This window comes from Lepisma saccharinum, chromosome 26, assembly GCF_977018435.1.
Source record: "Lepisma saccharinum chromosome 26, izLepSacc3.1, whole genome shotgun sequence".
In the NCBI taxonomy this organism is placed as follows: domain Eukaryota; kingdom Metazoa; phylum Arthropoda; class Insecta; order Zygentoma; family Lepismatidae; genus Lepisma; species Lepisma saccharinum.
This window is the reverse complement of record NC_139254.1, coordinates 60,076,460-60,100,097: the sequence shown is the minus strand read 5'-3', so window position 1 is coordinate 60,100,097 and position 23,638 is coordinate 60,076,460. Positions and strand designations below refer to the sequence as shown.

General features: G+C 37.7%; 1 protein-coding gene across 1 annotated transcript in view; it reads left to right on the top strand.

The window, feature by feature from the left end:
- LOC145979778 (diacylglycerol kinase eta) overlaps positions 1-23,638 on the top strand; it is a 359,862-nt gene that overhangs the window by 248,632 nt on the left and 87,592 nt on the right. Inside the window, exon 6 of the mRNA XM_083112757.1 lies at positions 12,204-12,334. Within this exon, the coding sequence (XP_082968883.1) occupies positions 12,204-12,334 (131 nt within the window). The remainder of the gene's footprint in view (positions 1-12,203; positions 12,335-23,638) is intronic.

Below are 23,638 nucleotides of genomic sequence, written 5' to 3'. Positions count from 1 at the left end.
GCAACGGCAATTGTGCGTCGGAGATATATTTATCTTCAAAAGTACATGAATTCCCGGTCCAATAGATTCAACGATGAAATAAAATATGTCCACGAACTTTGACAATGCTACAGAAACTCATTTTCGTAAGTAGCTTCTTCTGTAAAAATGAAGAAATCCGTTGACCGGAGATCGAACAGTTACCCATGTATTATATACAGTAACGACGAATAGCCGACCTGCGTGGCGGAGTGGTTAGCACAGTCGTTACGACGCCAGGGGTTCCACAATAACTTAAATAGAATGGCTGCTGGCAGCCCGAGACAGTTCGTTTTCTTCATGGTGCACCTGAAGGGGAGTGGTATATTAATGCAGTGTCATTTGTTATATAGCTGTGATAAATACTAATATGATTGTCGATGCGTGGGCCACCTTTGGAACGCGGGTTACCTTTGGCTAACCTACCTTATCATCACTCATCCTCATCTTCGCAATTAGACAAAATTGCCAGATAAGAGAAGTCAAGAAAACAAAAACAAATCAACCAACCTTTGTCAGAAAAGTTCCAGAACTGATATTATTAATTCTCAAACTATTACATTGAAAAACGCTAATTGTGTGTTATTAAATCACATAATATGTGCTATGAATGTATATACCCTTGGAAGTAGTTCAACGTAATCACCTCCAGGTAGCATGGGTGCGCCTAGCAACACATTATTCGTCGCGTTGGCTCTGGCTCATTTAGTTGGAGTTACACAAGTGACTGGATGGACACAGAGTTGGAGCAGAGAGTTAACATTAAGTTCTGTGTTAATCTAGGGAAAACATCTACGGAAACATGGAACATGATACAGCAAGCCTATGGTGATCAGACATTATCGAGAGTCGTTGGAAGACGATCCAGGATTAGGTCGGCCTTCAACAGAACATATCGCTGAAAATGTGGAACGTGTGAGGAACTTACTTCTAGAAGACCGTCTTACTGGTCGCATGTTATCATATGTACTGAAATTTTATAGAGATGTGTGTCATCAAATTTTACGCGATGGTTCCTCTTGCACGATAATGCAAGGCCCCATACTTTTATTCAAACATCATATTTCTGCTCTTCCACATCCTCCGTATTTGCCAGATCTGTCGCCGTGTGAAAAAGCCGCCGAAACGGAAGTGACATCAACATAATCCAGCAATCCAAAAGACTGTGAGAGATATGCTATGAAACATCCGAGAAGAGGTTTTCTCTGCTTGATTCCGACACCTCCAGAAACACTGGCAGCCAAGGCCGCTCTCAGGATTCTTTCTCGGGGGGGGGCAGCAATACTTAAAATTAGAGAAATGTGTGGTGATGTTTTCCCCCAGTTAAGAGAATTCTCATAAAAAATCCCCGTAACTAGGATAATTTGCATAGATACTTAATCTGCTGCCTTTCACGGCACCCATTTCCCTTGTTTTCACGCTAAACTTTCAAAATTTGAATCATATGGCGTCTTCTTAGAAATTTCAGGGGGAAAACTGATACCCCTGGCCCTCCTCTGCGGGCGCCCTTGCTGGCAGCTGTGTATAAATAGCGGATGGGACTACTTGAACAGGACCCAGAGCTATGTTAATTTTACACCAGTCCTGATATTTTCTGACAAGAGTTGTGTTTTTTGTGGGATAGCATACTAAAAGCAATAATGTGCTATGGAGACATCGTGCCATCAGGGACACAGGAAGGGTGAAATCGCAGGACCCATCGCTCCCCCTTAAATCATGCATTTATGCATTGCGTTTCAGATTCTCCTGCTTTTGCACATGCATTTTGTCTAGAGGTCTTCACGTTACAAAGGGCTGTCCTTGCCTCGATTGGTCTGTCGCTTTCAGACAGAAAAAAGAATTGGCAATGGTAACCGTGAATCTGTACCTCGTTGGTGAAACATACGTAATAGAAAATCTAGTTTCACAGATCTGAATTAATAGTACTCTGGTCCGAGCATTAATCTCCTGCAGAACATATTCGATGAATCAATAGTTTCGTGATCCGAGCATAAAATTCCTGCAGAACATATTTAGTGAATTATAAGATCCCTGAGCCAAGCATTAAACTTCTGCATAACATATTCAAAGAAATATTAGTTCTGTGATCTGAATATTAAACTCCTGCAGAACATATTCACTGAATGAATAATTCCGTGATCCAGGAATTAAACTCCTGCAGAACATATTCACTGAATTAATAGTTCCGAAATCCGAGCATTAAACTCCTGTAGAACATATTCAGTGAATGAAAAGTTCCGAAATCCGAGCATTAAACTCCTGCAGAACATATTCACTGAATTAATAGTTCCGAAATTCGAGCATTCAACTACTGCAGAATATATTTACTGAATCAAGAGTTCCGTGATTCGAGCATTAAATTCCTGTAGAACATATTCACTGAACAATAGTCCAGTGATCAGAACATTAAACTCCTGCAGAACATATTCACTGAATTAATAGTTCCGAAATCAGAGCATTAAACTCCTGCAAAACATATTCAGTGAATGAATAGTTCCGAAATCAGAGCATTCAGCTCCTGCAAAACATATTCACTGAATCAATAGTTCCGGGATTCGAGCATTAAACTCCTGCAGAACATATTCAATGATTCATTAGTTCTATGATCCGAACAGTAAAATCCTGCAGAATATATTCAGTGAGTCTTAGATGTGCGAGTTGTTTACTCAGTATGTAGCGTGAGAAAAGGTGAATGTTATGTCCAGGAGACTTTATGGATAGTAAAATTTATCAGGAAACTCTATACAGAATTACGCCAGGACTGTAATTGCTTCTCTGCGAATTGATCTCTTCAAGAGCTCTCGGCATCCAGATATTCTGAGCATGATAATTGATCAGCTGTGGTTGTTTTCCTTCGTGGATGGGAATAGATATCAATGGAAGAAACAATTCTAAAATACAAAACAGTCAGTTAATGAGATATTCTGAAGAAGAAGACTGAATAGATGTCCATTGAGGATGGCGACAAAGGAACGGAGGATTCCATTCAAGCAGATAGATTTCTAGAAGAAAAAGCTTTGAGAAGATCAATGGACATCGGATGAAGAGAGTTAACGAAAGCGAAGTAGAAGCTAATCTAAGTGCTAATGAATCGCCTTCGGCACTCAATTAATCTTCTAGCCCTTGAATTGGGGAAACAGAGGGGATGGATGTTTTCATTTGCAGGTGCTAGGGAAACAAACTCTCATAGCAGTGGCACAGATTTCACATAATTTTTTGGACCCCCCACCTTCTCCCCACACATATACACAATACATTATATTTCTTGCTGTTGCGGTTTGCCACGTGCCCTTACGAAACGAGTAGGCAAACAAACTCGCCACATGCAAACACTTTCTAACTAAGTAACTCTGTAGCCTTCTTAAACCCGAAGGTTTATGGCTGCAGCAACACAAGCCTTCCATCTGTCCCTATCCTGGGCAAGATCAATCCAATATTTTCCATCTCAACGTTATCTTCGTCTTGGCCTTCCTACAGGTCTCTTATCATCAGGTTTCCCAACAAGAAACCTGTAAAATCATCATTCCTCTCCCATTCGTACCACATGGCCTTCCCACCTACGTCTTCCTGATTTAATCATTCTAATAATATCTGCACATGAATACAAATGATGTAGTTCTAAATTATGTAACCTTCTCCACTCACCTGTCTCCTCATCCCTTTTAGGTCCAAATATTTTCCTAAGAATTTTATTTTCAAATACTCTTGACTTATGTTCCTCTTTTAATGTAAGGGATCAAGTTTCGCATCCATATAATAATACAGGCAAACTGTTTTGTATATTTTAAGTTTTAGTTTCTTAGATATTAAACGAGAAGACAAAAAGTTTATGAAGAGAGAAGTAACATGCATTTCCTGAATTAAGCCTACTTTTTATTTTCTCTTTAATATAATTTTCATTTGTTAATATTACTCATAAGTACTTGAATTTGGAAACTGGTTCAAACGAGTTGTCAATAATTAGATTTTGATTATTACCTAACTCTTGGTTTCGGCCTGTAAGCATATATTTAGTTTTCTCTTTGCTAACTTCCAAACCTATCTCTTTAGCTGCTTTGAAAAGTCTTTTAGCATTATTCTCAATTGTATTTATATCATCCCCTAATAAATCTACATCATCTGCATATGCTAACAACTGAGTCACACCGTTTAATTACTCTTGACTTATATTCCTATTTTAATGTCAGTGTCTTAAGTAATTAATATGGAGGTAAATCAATTAAAACAGTAAGAAATAAATCGTTGGTTACTGCTAAAAGTTGGTTTTGAATGTTATGACACAGAGGGTAATCGGACAGGATCCCGCCAAACCTTGATGTACATTGCGTTTACATAACTTTCTTCCGTAATTTATTTTTAGGGCCTGACAAATTAGAGGGTATGGTGCTCAAGACTAGGGGTGTGCAAGCACCCCCTCGTACCCTTTGAGCGGCGCCTATGATCCTTGTAGTTGAGACGGAAAGAGGAATACGATCGTCTCGTAAAGTTTCTTATCCTCAATTTTGCCGATTAGTGTTATAAAAAGCGCAACTGATAGTGGAAGTTCTACTCTGTACAGCCACGGTTGCTGAACATTGTTATCTGAGTTGCATTCAAACTGATACAACAATTGACAGCATTCAACCATATCTTGTGAGCGAAACCTGGACATAGCCATTGTCGAAGCTGTTTTGTCTTCTCGACGCACGCGAATCAACGTTAAATTGACAACAATGAAGCGAGTTTCACATCTGATACAGAAGAGCGTATCTTGGAGTGTTGTCTTCATAGCCAGTGCGTCAGAAACGTCTGTCTGGCATTTCAAAATAGAATCCGCCTGTCAGTGTTCATACAATTCAGATTAGTTCCTTCCAAGTTAGCGGGGACTGAAACTGTCTCATAAAATGTAGAAGTCTTATGCCTAGGATAAGTAGCATTGCCATAGAATTTTATTCAGGTGAGCTCAAATCTGGATAACATATTATAAAGTGGTCATGCTTCGGTGGGCACAGCTACGAGATTTTTTCTTTCTCTCTGTCCATTTCTTTCTTCTCTGTCTGTCCCTTTCTCTGTTCTTTTTCTCTCTTTCTGCCGCTCTGTTCATTTATTTTTTTCGTTTCTACCTCTTCCTTTTCTCAGCATTCTCTTTTTCCTTTCTTGCTTTTTCTTTCACTATGTCCCTTTCTATCTTTTTCTCTATCCATTGACTTTTCTTTCTCTGACATACTCTCTTTTACTTTATGAGCTTTTTATCTTTCATTTCTCCTTGTCCCTTTCTTCCTTTTCCTCTCTATTCCTTTCTTTCTTTCCCCTTTATCTATTTTCCTCTTGATGCCTTTCTTCTCACTTTCTCTGTATACCATTCTCTTTCTTTCCTTGCCTGTTTCCCTTTCTCTCTTTCTTCTCTTACTCTTCTCTCTGTATGGCTTTGTCTTATTTTTCTATCTCTATATTTCTTTCTCTGTGGCCTTCTTTCGTTTCCTCTATCCTTTTATTCTTTCTCTATGTCCCTTTCTTGCTTTCCTCTATGTGCCTTTCTCGCTTTCCTCTCTGTCCCTTTTCTTTCTCTGTTCCTTTATTTATTTTCCTCTCTACCACATCTCTCTTTCCTTTTCTCTAGATCTCTTTCTCTCTTTCTCTCCATCCTGTTCTCTCTTTCTTTCTCTGTAATTTTATATCTTTTACTCTGCATTCCTTTCTCTCTATTTCACTCTGCATTCTTTTATCTGTTTCTGCACCCCTTGCTCACTGTTTCTCTGCATCCCCTGCTCACTTTCTCTCTGTATCCCTTGTTCTCTTTTCTCTCTCTGTCGCTTTCTTCTTTCTCTTCTTATGTCTCTTTCTTTCATCTCTGTCATACGGTGTTACACGAAAAAGGTCCAAAATATGGTGTATTCTTCTATAAAACAAACTCACAAGTAAAACAAGAAAAAAATCGCAGAATCATTTTAAAAAGGAACTGAAAAGTTATTTCTAATTCTTAATATTTATTTAGTTAAGGAATATTTAAACATATACATTTTTAACATGTGTTAAATATGAATTGTACTAACTGGTTTTAATGTGTATCGTGAAGGGCGCCAACTTATATGAGTCCGTGGGGTCCAGGCCCACCGAATAATTTGCCGTGATATTGTTGTTACTGTTTTTATTATTATTATACTTGTTATCGTGATTCGTGGTGGGTTACTTGTCGAATTCAGTAAATAACATATATTTTTTTAAAAAAATAAGTAAGGATGCATGTTGGTGTGCATTAATATCAGAAGGAAGGATTTGTGAGATTTATTTGTGAATGTGAAACTCAACTGTTTGAGACATCCAATGTTTTTCAAAAGTTGGCTCCCAAGAAAAGTAAAATTGTATCTTTTTGAAGAAAAGTATTACTGTAATTCCCTTGCAATTAAAATGACATGATCTATAATTTTTGTTACATGAAGGTCACAATAACATGGCCAAAGAATCTAAGCTATTCTATCTATATATTTCTTTCTCTCTTTATGTGCTCTTTGTACTATTTTCTCTAGCTTTAATTCTGTCACTCATTCTTTATATCTCTCTCTCCATCAGTGTTTCTTTCAGAAAATTTGCTCCGGGGGGACATTCCAGAAACCGGCGTTGTGAGTCTCATCTGCGAAATACAACATATGTGTGTTTAACATTGAGAATTACCTACCAGTGGTTGTTCGTGGTTCGTCAATGAACTTGACGCTGAGCGTTACAGGTGGGAAATAATGTACAGTAACATTTTCTGTTTAACACTCTTTCGCTTTCACTCTTTTGAAGAACTTGAGCATAAACGGGTTTCTTCATGGCCTGCCTTTTGAGGTTTTCCATTTGTACACTCACAGTATGAGCTGAAGTGGGTTCATGTTTCTCTAATTTCCCATTTTTTCCCAAAGCTTTTCTGAAAGATGTAAAAGGAGCGGTTATGAACACGCCAACTGTCCTTTGCAGAACTTTTGCGTCATGCTTCACGAAATTTTGGCATAGTTTACAAAACGTGCCTCCTTTTTCTTCACTATATGTACTCCAGCCAACTGTACTTTTCTTCCCACTGTTTGTTGTAATGACGTTCTTCTTTTGCACCTGATGATTTCGAAGGATGCAGGTTGGAACTGGAAGATCCCACGGTAAACTGTGTTCATAGGCGCCGACTCCATGGGGCTTGGGGGGGGGGGCCTCGAGCCCCCCACAATGTTAACGATGTGAAGGTAGAGCCCCCCAAATAATTTTGCTTAAGAGGATCTAATGTATTATTTTGCTTGTCTTGTAAAGTTTACTCTGAATTGTGCCACATGAACTTAACTTTCAATACACATTTGAAATGTTCTACACCATCAACTTTGGGGGGCTGAGACCGCTAAACCATCAACTTTGGGAGGGCTATGACCAGAAACAGAAAAACACATGACTTATTACTAAATACTAAGTATGTAATTATGAGTATTGTTAAAATATTTACTAAAAGAGTTTCAAAAGACTATGCATGAACTAGGGTAGTGGATGGGACGTTCGGGCTACAAATGGCTCTCACATGACATTCAGAACGAAATCATTGATATATTAGGGAGATCTGTTTTGCGCTCCGTGGTAGCAGATATTAAAAGTCGGGAATATTTTGCTATTATGGTTGACGACAGTGGCGTACGCAAGGGGGGTTACCGGGTTTAAATCCCCCCCTTGAGCTTTTGAAATATTATGGAAAATGCTGTAGAAAATTAAAAATGGCTAATTTATCACAGTCAAAGACCTGCAACAGTAATAAAAATAAAAATAGTAGTAATAATAATATTAATAATACTACTAATAATAATTTGAATTATTATTCCCATGCAGCATGGAGAAAAGCACAACATTTCAAACACACGCATCTTTAATAGTGAATGCTTTGAAAATAAACACAAATTCTTGAAAATTAAATATGAGGGCAACTATGATTTAAAAGAAAAAAGTTGTTTTGTACATCAGCTGCAACAATGTTCAAAGAACATGCATTTTTTTTTCTGTGAACAATGAGCTTTAACTAAATAAAGTTCTTGGTTCGTTGTAAGCTGCTAATGTAGACAAATGCTAGGCCTACAAGAACACACGATCACCAGTCCACCTTCCCATTGTTTGCTAGGTACATTTGAATTTCTGAAATCGAACTACAATAAGCTTAACTATTGTGAAATGTTTCGTTGGTAATAACAACGAGACAACCAGGTGTGAATTATAGTGCCCGTGCATAGTAGATTTTGAGAGCGGTATTGGCGTGTTTCTCATAAATCTTTACAGTGTATTAATTTTGGATCCGTCGACATGTCTAAACATCTAAGCGGCCGCAAAGTTCAATAATGTTGAAGAAGTTCTTTGTGAATCACCTAGAAGTGATAAATGTGTTGGAATGTCTATAAACTTACTTTTGAACAAAAACATACACTCAGTGGAGTGGAATTTAGCAACATGTATTCGCCTGCCTCATCATCATCCTGGGTGAGTTCCCATAGGTAAAGGTAATGTAAATTCCCCCATGCATATAGCACCGTGTCATGAAAGCACGTGTAGTGTTGTGGTGGGGCTCCACACATTCTCAATCTCGCCCATTTTGCGGGTGATGTGATCAGCACCATGCTCCGGCAGCATTTATCCCGCCAGGGTTTCTCTCAGGTACCCATTGATATGATGCTGGGTGCGGGGACAAGGCTGGATAAATTCCAACCAATACCGGGGATCTCCCGCGAGGTTGTCAGACTAGACTAGCGCTGCTCCATGCTGCGGATCCTTGGCTGAGTTTCATATTTTGATTATTTCAATTAATTTAATATATTTGATTGTTTTTATGGACTATCATAAATAAATAACCATTGACTAGACAATTATTTCGTAACAAAGAAACAAAAAAACTCCAAGAATTTTTTAACAATCGAATGACTAGAAAATAATTTTGTCCTATTACTTTCATATATATATTTATGTAGATCTCTACTACTTAATAATAGTAGTGATATTAGTAGTAACAGCGGCTGCATTAGTAGTATTAGTAGTAGTAATTAAACTAATTAATTAATTATGAGTATTATTAATTAATTAAAGTATAATAAAACAATGGTAATGTGAATTTGGAAAAAGTTTTAGATATAACCCCCCCCCCCCGTTTGATGAAATCCTGTATACGATACTGGTTGACAAAACTTGTGACATATCCATCCGTGGACAATTAATATTCTGCCTTCGAACTGTTAATAAAAATTTTGATATTTTTGAGGAATTCATGGGCTTTCATGAAATTCTGAACACTGAGGCCAAAACTTAAAAAAAGGAAAGAGTGAGCCATTCATTAATTTATTTCAGTGATCAGAGCCCCCCGATAATTTTGACAAGTCTGCGCCCCTGACTGTGTTGAAGGACTACAACTTCCCGTGATTTCTTTCTAGGTCCTGCCACTGAAACACTAAAATAAGAGTATATTGCTCTCTTCATTCATTCTTTTGCCGTGCCGCAAAGAACCGTAATATCCCACTGCTACAACTGCAATACAGCTCAAATGCGTCTTGTCTTTTGTAGACAACCACTTTTCTGTAACGTTTACATTTTCGAAGGTACAAAAAAGCAATGCGGTGGCTAGATTCTAATAATCACATAAAGATTTTTTTTTAACTCAACGCTTTTCAGTCACCTTTGACTCAACAATCGATTTTCTTATCGTTTACAAATATACTGTTGTGTATCAATTGCAAGGAAAATATCGCATCGACTTTGATGACAACTAGTCGGTGCTTTTGGTGTGGAAAAAAGGTTAGTGCGGTTGCCAGTTTTATTCTGCTTCTTCTGTAAGATTGAACAAGTGTGGGTGTTGTTATTTACAGAGCGAAATGTAAAGGCAAAAATATTCTCCACACAAAGAAATGCGGTCCAATGCGAGGGAAACAATGGTAGCAGAAAATTTTATACTTTGGGTTTGTTGTACAATTTTGTCCGGGGGGGGGGGGGGCGGTAGACTCCCTCCGGGGGTGATCCGCACCTCCGCAAAGGTACCTGAAAGAAACACTGCTCTCCATCCCTCTACGTTGGTGTAAATCTGTACAGCAATTGTTCTGAAACTTTCGAGGGCCACTATTTATATTTTGAGCCTTGGCAACATTGATTGAAGTTAGGCGCGATTTGACGTTTGCACGGAATCGTCTGGGATTATTGACCATAACGTACTTCAAATGTTTTGTCAATAGCTTCATTTGTGTTGTTTATGTTGCCTTGGAGATTGCGCGACAACAATAAAATTGAATTAACTCGTGAACATTTTCGTGCGATGATTGTTTTACGATTTTCGACGTGGATTATCAAGACAAGAGTGCATCGATCAACTTACTTCCACATTTGGCGATAAAGCCCCATCCTTTGCCACTGTGAAACGCTGGTATAACGAATTTAATCGTGGCCGCCATTCGCTCACCGACGAGATTCGCGAAGGTCGTCCAAAATCAGTTGTTGTTCAAGAAAACATTGATGCTGTGCAAAACCTAATACTGCAAGATCGTCATGTGACATACTGTGAGATTGAGGCAACCATAGGCATTAGTTCCACCAGCATATATAAAATATTACATGATCATGTAGCTGTGAGAAAGGTATGTTCTCGTTGGATCCCACACAATTTGACAAAAACTCAAAAAGACGCTCGCGTCAATTGGTGCAAACAAATGCTCAATAAATACAATCGTGGTGCTTCAAAAGACGTATAAAAGATTGTAACAGGTGACGAATCATGGATATATGCATGTGAGCCGGAACGTAAACAGCAGTCGACTGTATGGGTGTTTCAAGATGAACCCAATCCAACAAAAGTTGTTCGCGCTCGAAGCACATCGAAACAAATGGTCGCCTGTTTTTTCGGGAAAACTGGTCATGTGGCAACTGTGCCTTTAGAGGAACGTAGAACGGTCAACTCTGAATGGTACACAACAATTTGTTTGCCAGAGGTCTTCGGTCAAATACGGAAAACAAACAAACGCCGTCGGATCATTCTTCATCAAGACAATACCAGCTGTCAAACATATCGCGTCTAACAACCGACTTTATGAACAGTCAAAAAATGGAATTGATGGGTCATCCGCCGTACAGTCCTGATTTGGCACCCAATGACTTCTTCTTGTTCCCGAATGTCAAGAATAAATTGCGTGGACAACGATTTTCGTCGGCGGAAGACGCCGTTGATGCGTTCAAAAACCATATTATGGAGGTGTCTCAAGAAGATTGGAAAAACTGCTTTGACAAATGGTTCGAACGAATGCAAAAGTGTATTGACCATAAAGGAGAATACTTCGAAAAACAATAAAGCAGTTTTCAATGCCAAATTTTTGTTTTTACATTGTTAGGCTCAAAATATAAATAGTGACCCTCGTACGTTGTTGGGCAAAAGGCGCAAGACCACACTTGAAGCGAGCATCCTCCGAGTATGGTCTTGGAGTGCGGTCTTGAAGTCGTGGACTGGAAGTGAAGATCTTTCGAACTGCACTTCGACTGCAGCGTCAAATACGATCAGTAGATATAACCGAGGACACGTTGGTTTTCCACGTTTTAAACACTTGTTTTTCACCACAGAAATCACATAGCATTTGTAAATGCTCTAATACATACATTTCCACACATTGGAAGAACTGTAACAAACAACTTGCTGGCTTTCTACCTCCGCGATTTCAAACAAATGAACAAAAAGTCCACTTGTCACATGACCGAGTCTTCAACTTCGTGTGCTCTGTCCTGTGGTCTCGATTCCTCGTGAACTTGACGCTTTCGAACTGTCCTAAGTGACGTCACTTCCGCCAAGACCATACTTCAAGTATGTACTTTGTACCTTTCGGACAGAGCCTAATACTAGACCCCTTCCTCGCCCACACTGCGATATCACTGCAAGCATTCCATTTGTTTATTGATTGATTTATTTTAGTTCGATTTTCTGACACGTGCCCCATGGAGGATTATACTGGCCGCCAGAGCCTTGCATGTCTGCAAAATAGAATCCAGGGTGTACTTTGTGGAAGGGAGGTTGACATTTGAGTAACTCCCCAAAGGGTTACCCCTTACACACCACATTCCATCTACATCAATTGTTTTGACGCTAATGAACTTATATGCAATTGTGAATGAACTTTTGTCAGTATTTACAGATAGCTTGTATTCAAATGGCAGAAGACATGCACTTTAAACATTTTATCTCCTTGCAGGTTACAGGACTGGAGATGTTTGTGGTGCCGCGGAACAGTTCACACTGCGTGCCAGCCGCTCCATCCACGCCATTGTCTGTTAGGTCCGTGTAGAGTCAGCGTAGTTCCCCCTACAGCACTTCATGTCATTGGTAAGTCTCATAGGATACATTTGCCAAATAACACAGATTACTTACTTTATAAGACGAGTGGATAACCATGCTAGAACAATTATATTTAAAATATAAATCTGGTTTTGTGTTCATGGTCTGATTTTGAACTTTTATTTGTCGTGATTACTATTCTGCAAGTACAGAGTATATTCAAGACCATCTTGAGGTTCAGGCCGCAGCGCTCAGTCAAGACGTCATCATCTGGAGGCGATCGTCTTAACGTTGTAAACTCATTGTCGTATTTTTATTGTAGAGAATTAAGGTATATTTATTTCTTTTATGAAGTTAAATTTTCACATTTACCCTCCCGACGAATATAGTTAGAAGAAAAATGTAGAATATTGAATATTTACACCAACATTTTCATTCAGGAAGTCACTATGGCCACCACAAAAATTCCTACCATAGCACAAAGAAAGAGTTGCACGGAAAAAATAAACATTGTATTTCTTCAGAAAATATTATCCGGCATATTTGTCAGGTACGGTAAAACTCGTTACAGCTTTTGCATGAAAATTTGTATGTAAAAATCAATGGATTAAATCAAAACCCCTCATGTTAGGTTGACCGTAAACTTGCCAAGATACTTAATCAAATTAAATTTTATTTAACTTTACCCAAAATTAATCAACCAGATAATGCAGATATTCTGTATAGCTATACAATCTCAATACAAAAACTTAATTTATATAACCTTTCAACAAATGTGAAAGAAATTTGTACAAGGGCAATGTTACATTTCTGTGAATAAGGACTAAACCTAAATCACTTGCACATTGTAATTTCAACCGTTTTGCCTTTATTGAACGAAAGATAATAAACAAATTGAATCTTTTCATTGTCGTTAGTGAGATCTGTGACCATAACGTAAGAGTTAAAAAAAGAAAGCAGATTAATATTTCGAACTTAGCGTTCATTTGTAAAATAAACATTTGGAATATTTCCTCACACTGTGTTTACACTCTGTTAAAAAAACGTGAAGAATGTTAGTGAATTATGAAACAATAAACATTATCAATGATTTAATAATCAAAATTACGAACATCGAAGCTTCACATAAAACAAAAATAAAATAACAGTTCACTTGAAACAATTTTATAAAATTTACTACATTTGTAGTAGTGGTATTGATGATATTATAAACTCACGAAAGTATGAACCCCCCTCCAGCAGAATTGTTACACTTAAAACAGGCTCAACATGGCCATATGAGCTTTTTGCTCTAGTGTGGAACCCTGCCTAATCCAAGATTTTTGTAAAAATGCCCTCGGGAATATTTCGGAAAGTATGACCCCCTCAGATTGATGAGGCTACACTTATAAAAGGCACTTCTGAGAGATTGTTGTCCATAAACTTGTCAAAAATATGCCCCTCTTGTGGCCACACTTAAAACTAGGCCAAGCTGCTTATAAGAGCCACACACACACACCCATACATATTTACTTCTGGTTTAAGTTCAATTGGATACCAGCTTCAATTTGTTTATTAAAAAAATGCAATATGCAGAGACCCTCTAGAATTGCTCTGTGACCCTCTCATTTCTTACATCATAAACATATGATTTTTCCCCTATGAGAATAACACTACATATGGTGTCATCTGGTAATGCCTCATGGAATTCACAGATAATTTTAATGTTTGTCCTGTCATTCACCACAACTTGTTTCCTTTTTGAAGTGTTGATTACAAACATGGGCCTCTGTGTCTTGAATTCATCTGGTGTGTAATACATGTCAGTATTGCCTGTAGTGACACGTTTGAAAGCCGAAAATGCCTCATATAATTTGAGGAAATCATCCTTGGAAATGTCTAAATTGTAATTTTCTCTAGGAAATACCTCATTTCTGCCATTTTTAAGATATATGTTCTTGATGTTGCAGCTATCAAATTTACTTGAATTTTTTTCCTGATTATTGTGTCTTCCAGTCTGAAACAATACCACCACAAAATCCGGCATGTCGTATTGTATGCTGGAGAATGAATTTGTAGCATCAAACTCATAATAAGTACCAGATGCGGGCTTCTGTACACATTGATATGTATAAAATTGCAGAGGAACCTGTGGATTTTTTATTATATCTGCTTTGTATTTAAGAGCATAACTGGCCTCATATTCAACAACAGGGATTCTTAACTCTATAGTCTGAATAATGCATTTGCCCTCATCAGGTAGGGTATTGGGCAAAGCTTCTCCTGTAGGGTTTAATGTGCTGTACCTCATCAAAGCATTGCTATCATTTGCAGCTCTTCTAAATGTAATTCTTAAACCGCCCTTCCACATAATATCTTTGTAATCTGAGAAGAATCCTGGCAACAGGCGCATGGGGAACAGCACTGTGTGGCTCTTGGTTAATATCTTATCACCAGCCTCAAATCCACCAATTTGGTAGTATGAAGCTTCTGTTTTGGATAATTTTAGAGTGGCCAAAGCTGTGGAGGTAATGCCGGGGTAATCCACTCTGTTTATAACAACACCATGTTTTCTGATCTCAATTTCAGAGAACAGATGCGGCACAAAATTGTCCACCAATCTTATATTTGAATTTGCCGGATAATCTGTTCCATCCAGCTTTACAACATCAAATTTGATGTATAGATCTGCTCTGTGAGGGTGTATAAATCCATCCCCTACATCAAGATCAACCTCAATTTCTGTGTTGGGTTGATTTAAATTTGCAAATGTCCTCCTGTTTGGGGGGAATGATTGTAGCTCATAACTCTCAATATTTTCCATTGTATGTATTTTTATTTAAATGTTAATCTCTATGATAGCAGTTGTTGTGGCTCCAGCAAAATCAACTAATTCTTCTTTTTCATTAGTGACCATCAATTCAATATAATCTATTCTGTTGTGGCACACAGGAAAATATAATGTTGGGGATGGATTGTAGATGATTGGCTCCATGAATTCGGAATTAGGTTTGAATGTTGCAATGATGCCAGTTTGTTTGTGAGTGCCTATGCCATTTGATTTGGTGATCATACCCTCGGCCACATTACAGTGAATATTCAGAGTCTCTATGGCTAAGAATTTAGGTATATTCATAGCAGTGTGTTTGATGGCCGGTTCAAGTTTTGTGTTGTTCTCAAAGCCCAACAGCTCTCCTATAGTACCCAGATACACTGTTTCTGTAGCAGATACAATTTCTACTCTGTGAGTGACAGAATTTTGACTTAACACTATACCTCTGGGTAATTGAGCATTTAGAGTGGATAGATTATATTGCCCTGGAGTGATGACAATTTTTTGATCCCCTACTGCAATTGTGTTGTTGTGGTGTGTAATATTAGGGATCAAGTACATGCCATAAAATGCTCTGAGAGCTATTGTTTTGGGATACACTATGTCATCATGTAATTTGAGTTTCAATATTGAATTTTGGCTGGTGAGATGGAATACCCCCATGATGTTTCAAATACCACAAGGCTTTTTGAAAATTTTCAATTGATGGTTTATTTATTTGAGACATATATCTAAGAACAGATAAACACAAATGTCCGCAATTAACATCTTTGAAATTTTGAACACGGGCATTATTGTAATAAAGATTAGGTGAATTTAGATATTTTACTAAATTTTCAGGTGGAACACCTCCAAATGAATCAAACACAAATGCCTCATTGTTTAAATATTTAAGATAACAAATCCAGTGAGTGCCCTGATTTTTGTACTTATCCAAATTAACAATGCCACACTCTTTGTTGAGTGGTTGCTCTGGTAAAGAATCAGACATGTACACACCTCTAAAATTTTTGATGCCCAGTGGCTTGATTAAAGCTTCAATATCTTGGTTTGTAAGCGGCTCTTGTTTTTTTTAAACTTATTCATGGCTCTCTTAACACCTTTGCCTTTTTTCTCCATGGCCAGGTTATGGCGCCTCTGCTCATCTAATTCCGCCCTATTCTTCTTGGCATCTATTACTGTTTTTGCTATGGCAGCTGATCCCCCAGCCAAGCTCCCCACAGCCCCGAGAGCAGCTAAGATGGCAGGGATAGTAAATATGAAACCCCCTGTATGCAATTTTTTTCTAGATTGTTGTAATTTTTTTAATTGGGGGGTACTAAGCAATAATTTCATACCATGGCCCTTTGCAAGACAAGAGCTTTTTTTCTTGCGCTGCTTTTTGGTTAAAAGACTATCAATAGTTTTAAGAGATTTAAGACCTGCATAAGGTATTTGATACATAACACCCTTGGCCTTCATTGTAGGTTTATTATATATATATTCACAGCCCCCACCCCAGTTTTTGTTTGGTGTTCATAGCTATGGTGGTCCCCAATGCTGATATTCTCTCACTCAAAGATGCATCTTTGCTTACAAATCTGCCAAATGCAGCCTCTTCTAATTTCTTGTCTGCAACATGTCTCTTGTCAAGATCAGAATGTGTGTTGTATGCTATGTCTTGGTCTCTACAAGCAGCATCTAGAGGATTAACACCAGGATCCCCTCTGTTTAATCTATGGTCCAATTTTGTGCCTGGACCACAATACTGATAGCCTGGAATGTGTAGTTCAAATGGCAACTTGTTTATAATGTCATTAACCAGCCCCCGACCCTCAGAAATATTCCAAAATTTAGGTGGTAGAGTATTAATAATTTTTATGAGATATCCAATCCCCTTAGTGTCATTCACTATAAAATTAGATAATTTGGTGCTTATCATGTCCATAATTCCAACCTTTTCATTGTAAAAATTGTTGTTGCCAGCATTTTCCTCCCCAGCTATCACCAATAACCTGTCTACAAGTTTCCTGACATCATCAACCCACACAAATTCTTTGGGCAGGGTGTTGTATTGTTTGATTCCACTGCCAGTCTTGATCTGTGACCATATGGGCTTGATTAAATTATTGTATTTTGCTCCACTGCTAGACTTGACTCTTTTTTGTGTGGGATCATTGTTCTGGTAGAGGGCATCTGATTTTATTAATATTTCTTTGTAATAATCATAATCTTGATCTGTATAGCTGCCAGGCCTTTTCCTAGTCATCAGTTCCCACAACCCAGGTGTGCCGGGGTACTTAACAAAACCACCTTTTTCTCCGAGACGAGATTCTGAATAAACAATCAGATCATCTCCCATAAATGTTACTCTGAAATTGCCAATTCTATGTATGATGCTACCATCAAGCTCTGTGTCAGCATATAAGCCAAACACCTCATCTTTGTTGTCTTTAGGTGTGGTTAAATATTTTTGAGCAAGAAGACCCAATTCAATAGGATCCTGAGTAGCTTCAATTCTTCTAGGAGCAACAGGACTAGGTGTATGAATACTGGAAAGTGGGGTGAATGGATAATCTAATATGTTCCTAGCAGCAACAGGTACAAGCTCTGTGATCAAATCTTGATTTTGCTCTGTAACAGTTTTGATATTTTTACCTAAATTATTAATAGCAATAGCATCAATTACAGGCTGTTCTGTTTGTTTGTGTTTGTTTGTGTTCTCTGATTTCCATCCCTTAAATCTTTTTACAAGATAATCTCTTAACTTAAGATCATCAATGATTGGTCGTTTCATGGTTGTTTATATATGTTTCAACGTCTAGAAAATCGTTGATTTTATTTCTGTATTTGCCAGTATTAGGTGTTCTTGTCATATCAATTGTGACAAACCCATAACTGCCCTGGTTCCAGCACCTACTGCAAAATTTAGAAAAATCATTGTAGCTCAAGTCCCCACCTACATATTCATCATGTATGTGTTTGAGGTTGGTATGATCTTGATGAAAGACACATATAAAATTGCTGTTGTCTCGGATCAGCTGCTTGGGAATTTTAGAAAAAGTCTGTGCCAGGTAGAAACAATCAATGTTTTTGTGTCGGCCCTGTGTAAAGAAATTTCTAACCTTGTTTTGATTATCCAGTATAATGTCATCAAACACAACAACAGAATTATCGAGACATTCTTCAAGTGGCTTAACATCTGGTTCAAAAGTAGCAATATCCAATCCATCATATAGCTTCATCAGCTGCTGATATTTTAATTGTTCCAAGCTCTTAGAGAAGATATACAAGTGCCTGTTTTTCCAGTCTAACCAGATAGGGGCCAATAAAAAATTATCAATCATTAGTGTAGTTTTACCACAAGCAGATGGTCCAACAATAAGACACCTAATATTTTCAGGCAGCAACTTGCCATTTCTCTTAATCTGTTGTTCAGGTTCTGGCAGCCTCTTTATAACATCCCAGGTGCTCATATTATCACTTTGTCTGCATCGATCCAGCTGTTTTCCGGATGACCCAGCCATTTGACAAGTAACTTGTTGCCTTTTCTGCGGATGATTTTTTCTATGAGATATGTGTCAGGCTGTTTAGTTTTGCTGAGCTCTTGTTCATAAAACCTGCCTTTGAGAATTTCTCCTCGGTGATCTTTTATTATATATGTGTTAAGGGTCCCGGGTTTAACTTGAACCACTGTAAATAATTCAGTGCTCCAGTTTCTTGTAAAGCCTCTTTTGAATAAGTGCTTATATTTGCTGATTCTTACTTGATCACCCACCCTGAATTTGGCCCTTCTTGTTGTTGGCTGGTATCTAGGATAATAAACAGTCCTGATCAATTTTTGCTCATCAGATGAAGTTACTTCAGAGGGTTTCATGTTGATTGTGGAATGAACCGAGTTGTTATATTTATGTAGAAGTTCTGGAAGAATATTAATCCATTTATAATTACCTTGAAGTGTAAATTGTTTATACATAAGATTTTTTAAGGTTCTGTTGAATCTCTCTACAATTGAGGCCTTGAGGTCACTGTAACTCGAGTAATGTTTTATTGCCTGGCTTTTAATAAATTGTTGAAACACAGAATTATAAAATTCTTTGCCATTATCTGTTTGCAAATAGCGCGGTGATCTTCCACTCTGATTGATGATTGTCCTGAGGGCTTCTGTAACACATTTTCCAGTCTTGGATTTGAGTGGCAGAGCCCAGGCAAATTTTGAAAATGTGTCTATAACAGTGAGTAGATACTTGTAGCTCTTGTTGATTTTGTCTAAGTTTTTCAACTGTCCACTTGACAACTCAATCAAGTCGCTCTGCCATAAATCATCTATGCCTTTTGTAACTACTGGCAGTCTCTTAAAATTATGTCTGGCTTGTCTGTGTAATTCATCAACAATAATTTGTCTAGACATAATATGTAAACAAGAATATTGCAGCTATAGGGTGTTCAGCAGCTGAGACTGCAGGATTTTCTAAATATAGTTTGTCCCCTATTTGTATTTTAAATTCCAAAGAGCCATCATCTTCAGCATAAGATGTTTCTAATGTATTGGGATCTGTAAAATCCTCCAATTCTACACTGGTGATTTTTATTTTGTTGTCAGCATTTGTTATTGATAAGATAGGGTAGTGGTGTGCCTGTGGTTGATGCCAATATTTGATCTTGATTGGTCTCAATGTGCCCCCAACAAAAAATTGGTAATAAAATTGTGCAGGGGACAGCATATATATTTTGCCACCTGGTGTAAATGGTGAATCATATTCTTTGTTGGGGATGCTGTACAATTCAAGAATTACTGTATGTTTTGGATTCTCGATTATGCCTGTTATTTCTTTTTCTGCAGTAAGCAATCTGCTTGTTACAGATTCAAGGTGCTCATTGATGGTCCTAACAACATCATCATGGCCTGGCTTAATTTTTATGTCCACAATAAGTTTCTTGTATTGTTGCACAATCTCTTGAAGCTGGGTGGCAAAAACAGACAGAGCATTTGCTTGATTGGATTCCATGGTCCCTAGCTGTTGCTTGATATTAGCTACAATTTGTTGCAAATTTTCAACAACTGCCAATTTTGAATTTTGAGCAGTAAGATCATGGACCTGTCTTCTGATATCCTCAAACAGGGCATGCAGTTCATTAATATGTTGATTGGTTGGTAGAGTGGCCACTGTCTGAGTGAGATGTTTGATCTCTGCTTGGATATTCTTGATATCTTCTGATTTCAATATCCTATTCACTGCCCTCTTAATATTTTTAAGTTCCTGTGATGTAGGCAGATTTGATACTGTATTCTGCAAAGATTCAAGTGCTAATTTCACATTGTTTAATTCAGATGCATCAGCCACATTTTGCATAGCATTTTGGAGCAGGGCTATATCTGCCTGAGTGGGTGTGGATTGTTGTAAAATTTCAAGTTTTGTTTGGATATCATCGATCAAGTGATGAAAATGAGATAGTTCAGATTCAGTGTTGAGGTTTTCAAGCTTTGTGATTTGGTGCTGGACACTGACAAGTGTGTCTACAATACCGGGCAGGCGAGTTTCTTGTACATTTGCCAAATCACTTTGCACTGCTGCTATTGTACCCTCAAGATGGGTTATGGTACTTTGAATTTTTCCAAAATCTTCATATGTTTCAAGTTGCAGCTTGATGTTTGCAACACTCCGAGTTATTGCATTCAAAGCATCAGAAGATGGCAATTTGTTCATAAAATTTTCAAGTGTCTCAATTTTTTCTTTAACCTCGGCTATGGCATTGTGCAGAGGATCCAGATTAGGTATTTGGAGTGACTGAATCTGTTCTTTTAGAGTGGAAATCACTAGATCAAAATCTTCTTGTGATTTTATGCTTTTGACAATTGTTTGGAGCTGTGCCTGGACATTATTTATCTGCTCTTCCAATTGTTGTTTCAATTGCTCAGAATTGGTGGCCTGGGTCTTAAATTTGGCTTGAAGAGCTGCAACAGCTTCTTCCAAACTTTGAAAATTATCTAATGTTGCCAGATCAGTATATTTCTGAAGCAGCACTTTGAGTTCAGAATCAATTTTAAGAAGAGGGTCCATGCATTGTGATTGTAAATTTGTAATTTCTAATTGAAGACTGGCATTGAGTGTGGTTTGTAAAGCCTGCAAATCACTTCTTAATTTCTTGACTCTGACATCAAGCATAAGAATCTCATCACTGTGATCTTCATGTCTTGTATGGCCAAATATATCATTAGGCATTTTTGTTTTAATGGTTATTTATTATAGAGTATCTGATTCTTAATTCTATAAAAAAGGGTATAAGCTTGTCATAGGATCCCGGGACCTCAATATATAAGCAGTCACCAGCAGAAACAGTATATACAGTGCCAGAAATCATGTTTGAGTGCTTAATTCTATAAATATTTCTCCCTACTGAAATCTTGACATCACCCTCAGGGGTTGTAATAAATTGCAATTGCCCACCTACAGGTAATTGGTAATAATTTAAATTATTGTTAAATATGTACAATGTTTTACCTGTTTCATCATCAACATCTGTAAGTATGCTGTTCAGATGAATAATTAACAAGCCACTCAGTTTAGATATCATATCAGAAGAGGGTTGTGGTGTGGGCAGCTCCATAATAGCCTGTTTTTTGAACCCAAATAAGTTCATAGGCATGTTTATTTATTTCAAATCATGCTCTGTAATTGGGCATTGATTCCCATTTTTCAAATCACAATGACCCCAAGGTAAAGTATGTATGCCACATGATAAAATGCATCTCTTATCATCATGTGGGTCCAGAGCCACTTTTGTTACAATATTTGAAGTCAAGAAGTGATCCTCACTCTGAATTCTATTTTCTGATGTTTTGATTGAACTCTGGGATTTGAGACAATCTTCATAATCTTCAAATTCAAGATCTTTGTCAACAGTCACTCTGCCAATACCCTTGGCTTTTTTGACAACAGCACTACATGTTTTAAAACTGTACACCTTGGCACTTAACCCAGCAAATTCCACAATAACATCACCAAGTGTCTCATCTTTTAACTTGCCAGGCACCTTTTTGTTGTGGTGGTGTTGAATCTTTGTATGTTCACTGGTATCAAAGTATTGAAGCAATTCAGGCTGTGACATATCTTGATAAACATCTTCTGTTTGAATATCAAGAATAAAACTATCCGTGTCCATGTACATCAATTTTACACGATCACCATAAAAAGGTTTCAACACATTATAATACAATATTAACATATGTAATTTGGCCAATTCCAATATCACAGCCCCTACATAAATAGGTTTATCAAACTTAATCTTTGTTTTTTTCATGTTGAAAAGAGCCATATTCTCATCATAAATTCTTCTGTAATTGAAGTTGGGCTTTGCAATCAATTTTTTGCTCCGGCTGGGGTCAGTAATTATTTTAACATCGGTATGTTTCCTGACATTTTCAATTGTTTTGCCATACACTGAATTCACCATCAATTTAAACAAGGCCTTATCAAATTGGCTCTTTGCAGATGTTCGAAGCTCTGTGTTTGTATCAATGTATGGTTTCAACCATCTTGAGTGCCTGAACCTCAAAACTTTGCCAACTTTGGTCACTTGAACACCATGTTTCATCAGGAACTGGAGGTTTTTGTAATATATGACATAATCCTGTTTCGGCTCCAGAGTCATCATGAGCTTCTTCTGTTTAGAGCCAGGTGAGCACTGAACCTCGGGAATTGGGGGCAGATCAGAAAATTTATTGTGCAAATCATCAGAAATTGTCAGATCAACCTCTAAGAACAGGCCATAATTACTGTCATCAAAATCCTGAAGATCTTCAATATTAAAATCTTCAACCCACTCAAGCCCTGCATATGGCAGTTTTTGCATCATGGCATGACCATAGAGGCTGTTTGCATCTACATACAGTATATAATTTGATGGCCGTGCTGGATCATAATCAGGCATATGCTTGTTATTTGCTCTGGCATATCTCTGAGAACATTGCACCATTCCTCCTCTTATACATTTCTCCATAAACAGATACATATCTTGATCCTGGATCAGATCCAATTGCATTTTGGTGTTCAAAAACGTTGCGGCCCATGCTAGGCCCGGGGCACTGTAAAAATACACTGGGTCCAGTCTATAATTTTGCATAGAAGATTTTCTGAATACTTGCAATATATCAGCTAAGAGGGTCACATCAAGTTTTAAATATGCCATGTGATAATCACCAAATGTCTGGCATTTTAAATTGTTCCACATCAACTGAGCATGGTGATAATCATCATCAGTGATTCCAGATCCTCTGATTTTGCTGTAAAACTCTTCTTGCGGTGGCAGGGAACACTCATCAAATTTAGAAAAATCTGTAACATAGTCATATGGATATACACCCTTCCGCCTAATTAATTTCAGGTCCTGATTTGGAAACAAGGCACGTGTGATTTTGAATTGATCATCAGGTAATTGATTTGCCAGTGTAGCCAGGCTAGCAGATAAAAATCTGTAAGAATCAAGAAATCTTATGTGAATAGGAACACCATCAATTTTAATTATCTTGCTAATAGATATATATTTCTCATCATTTTCAG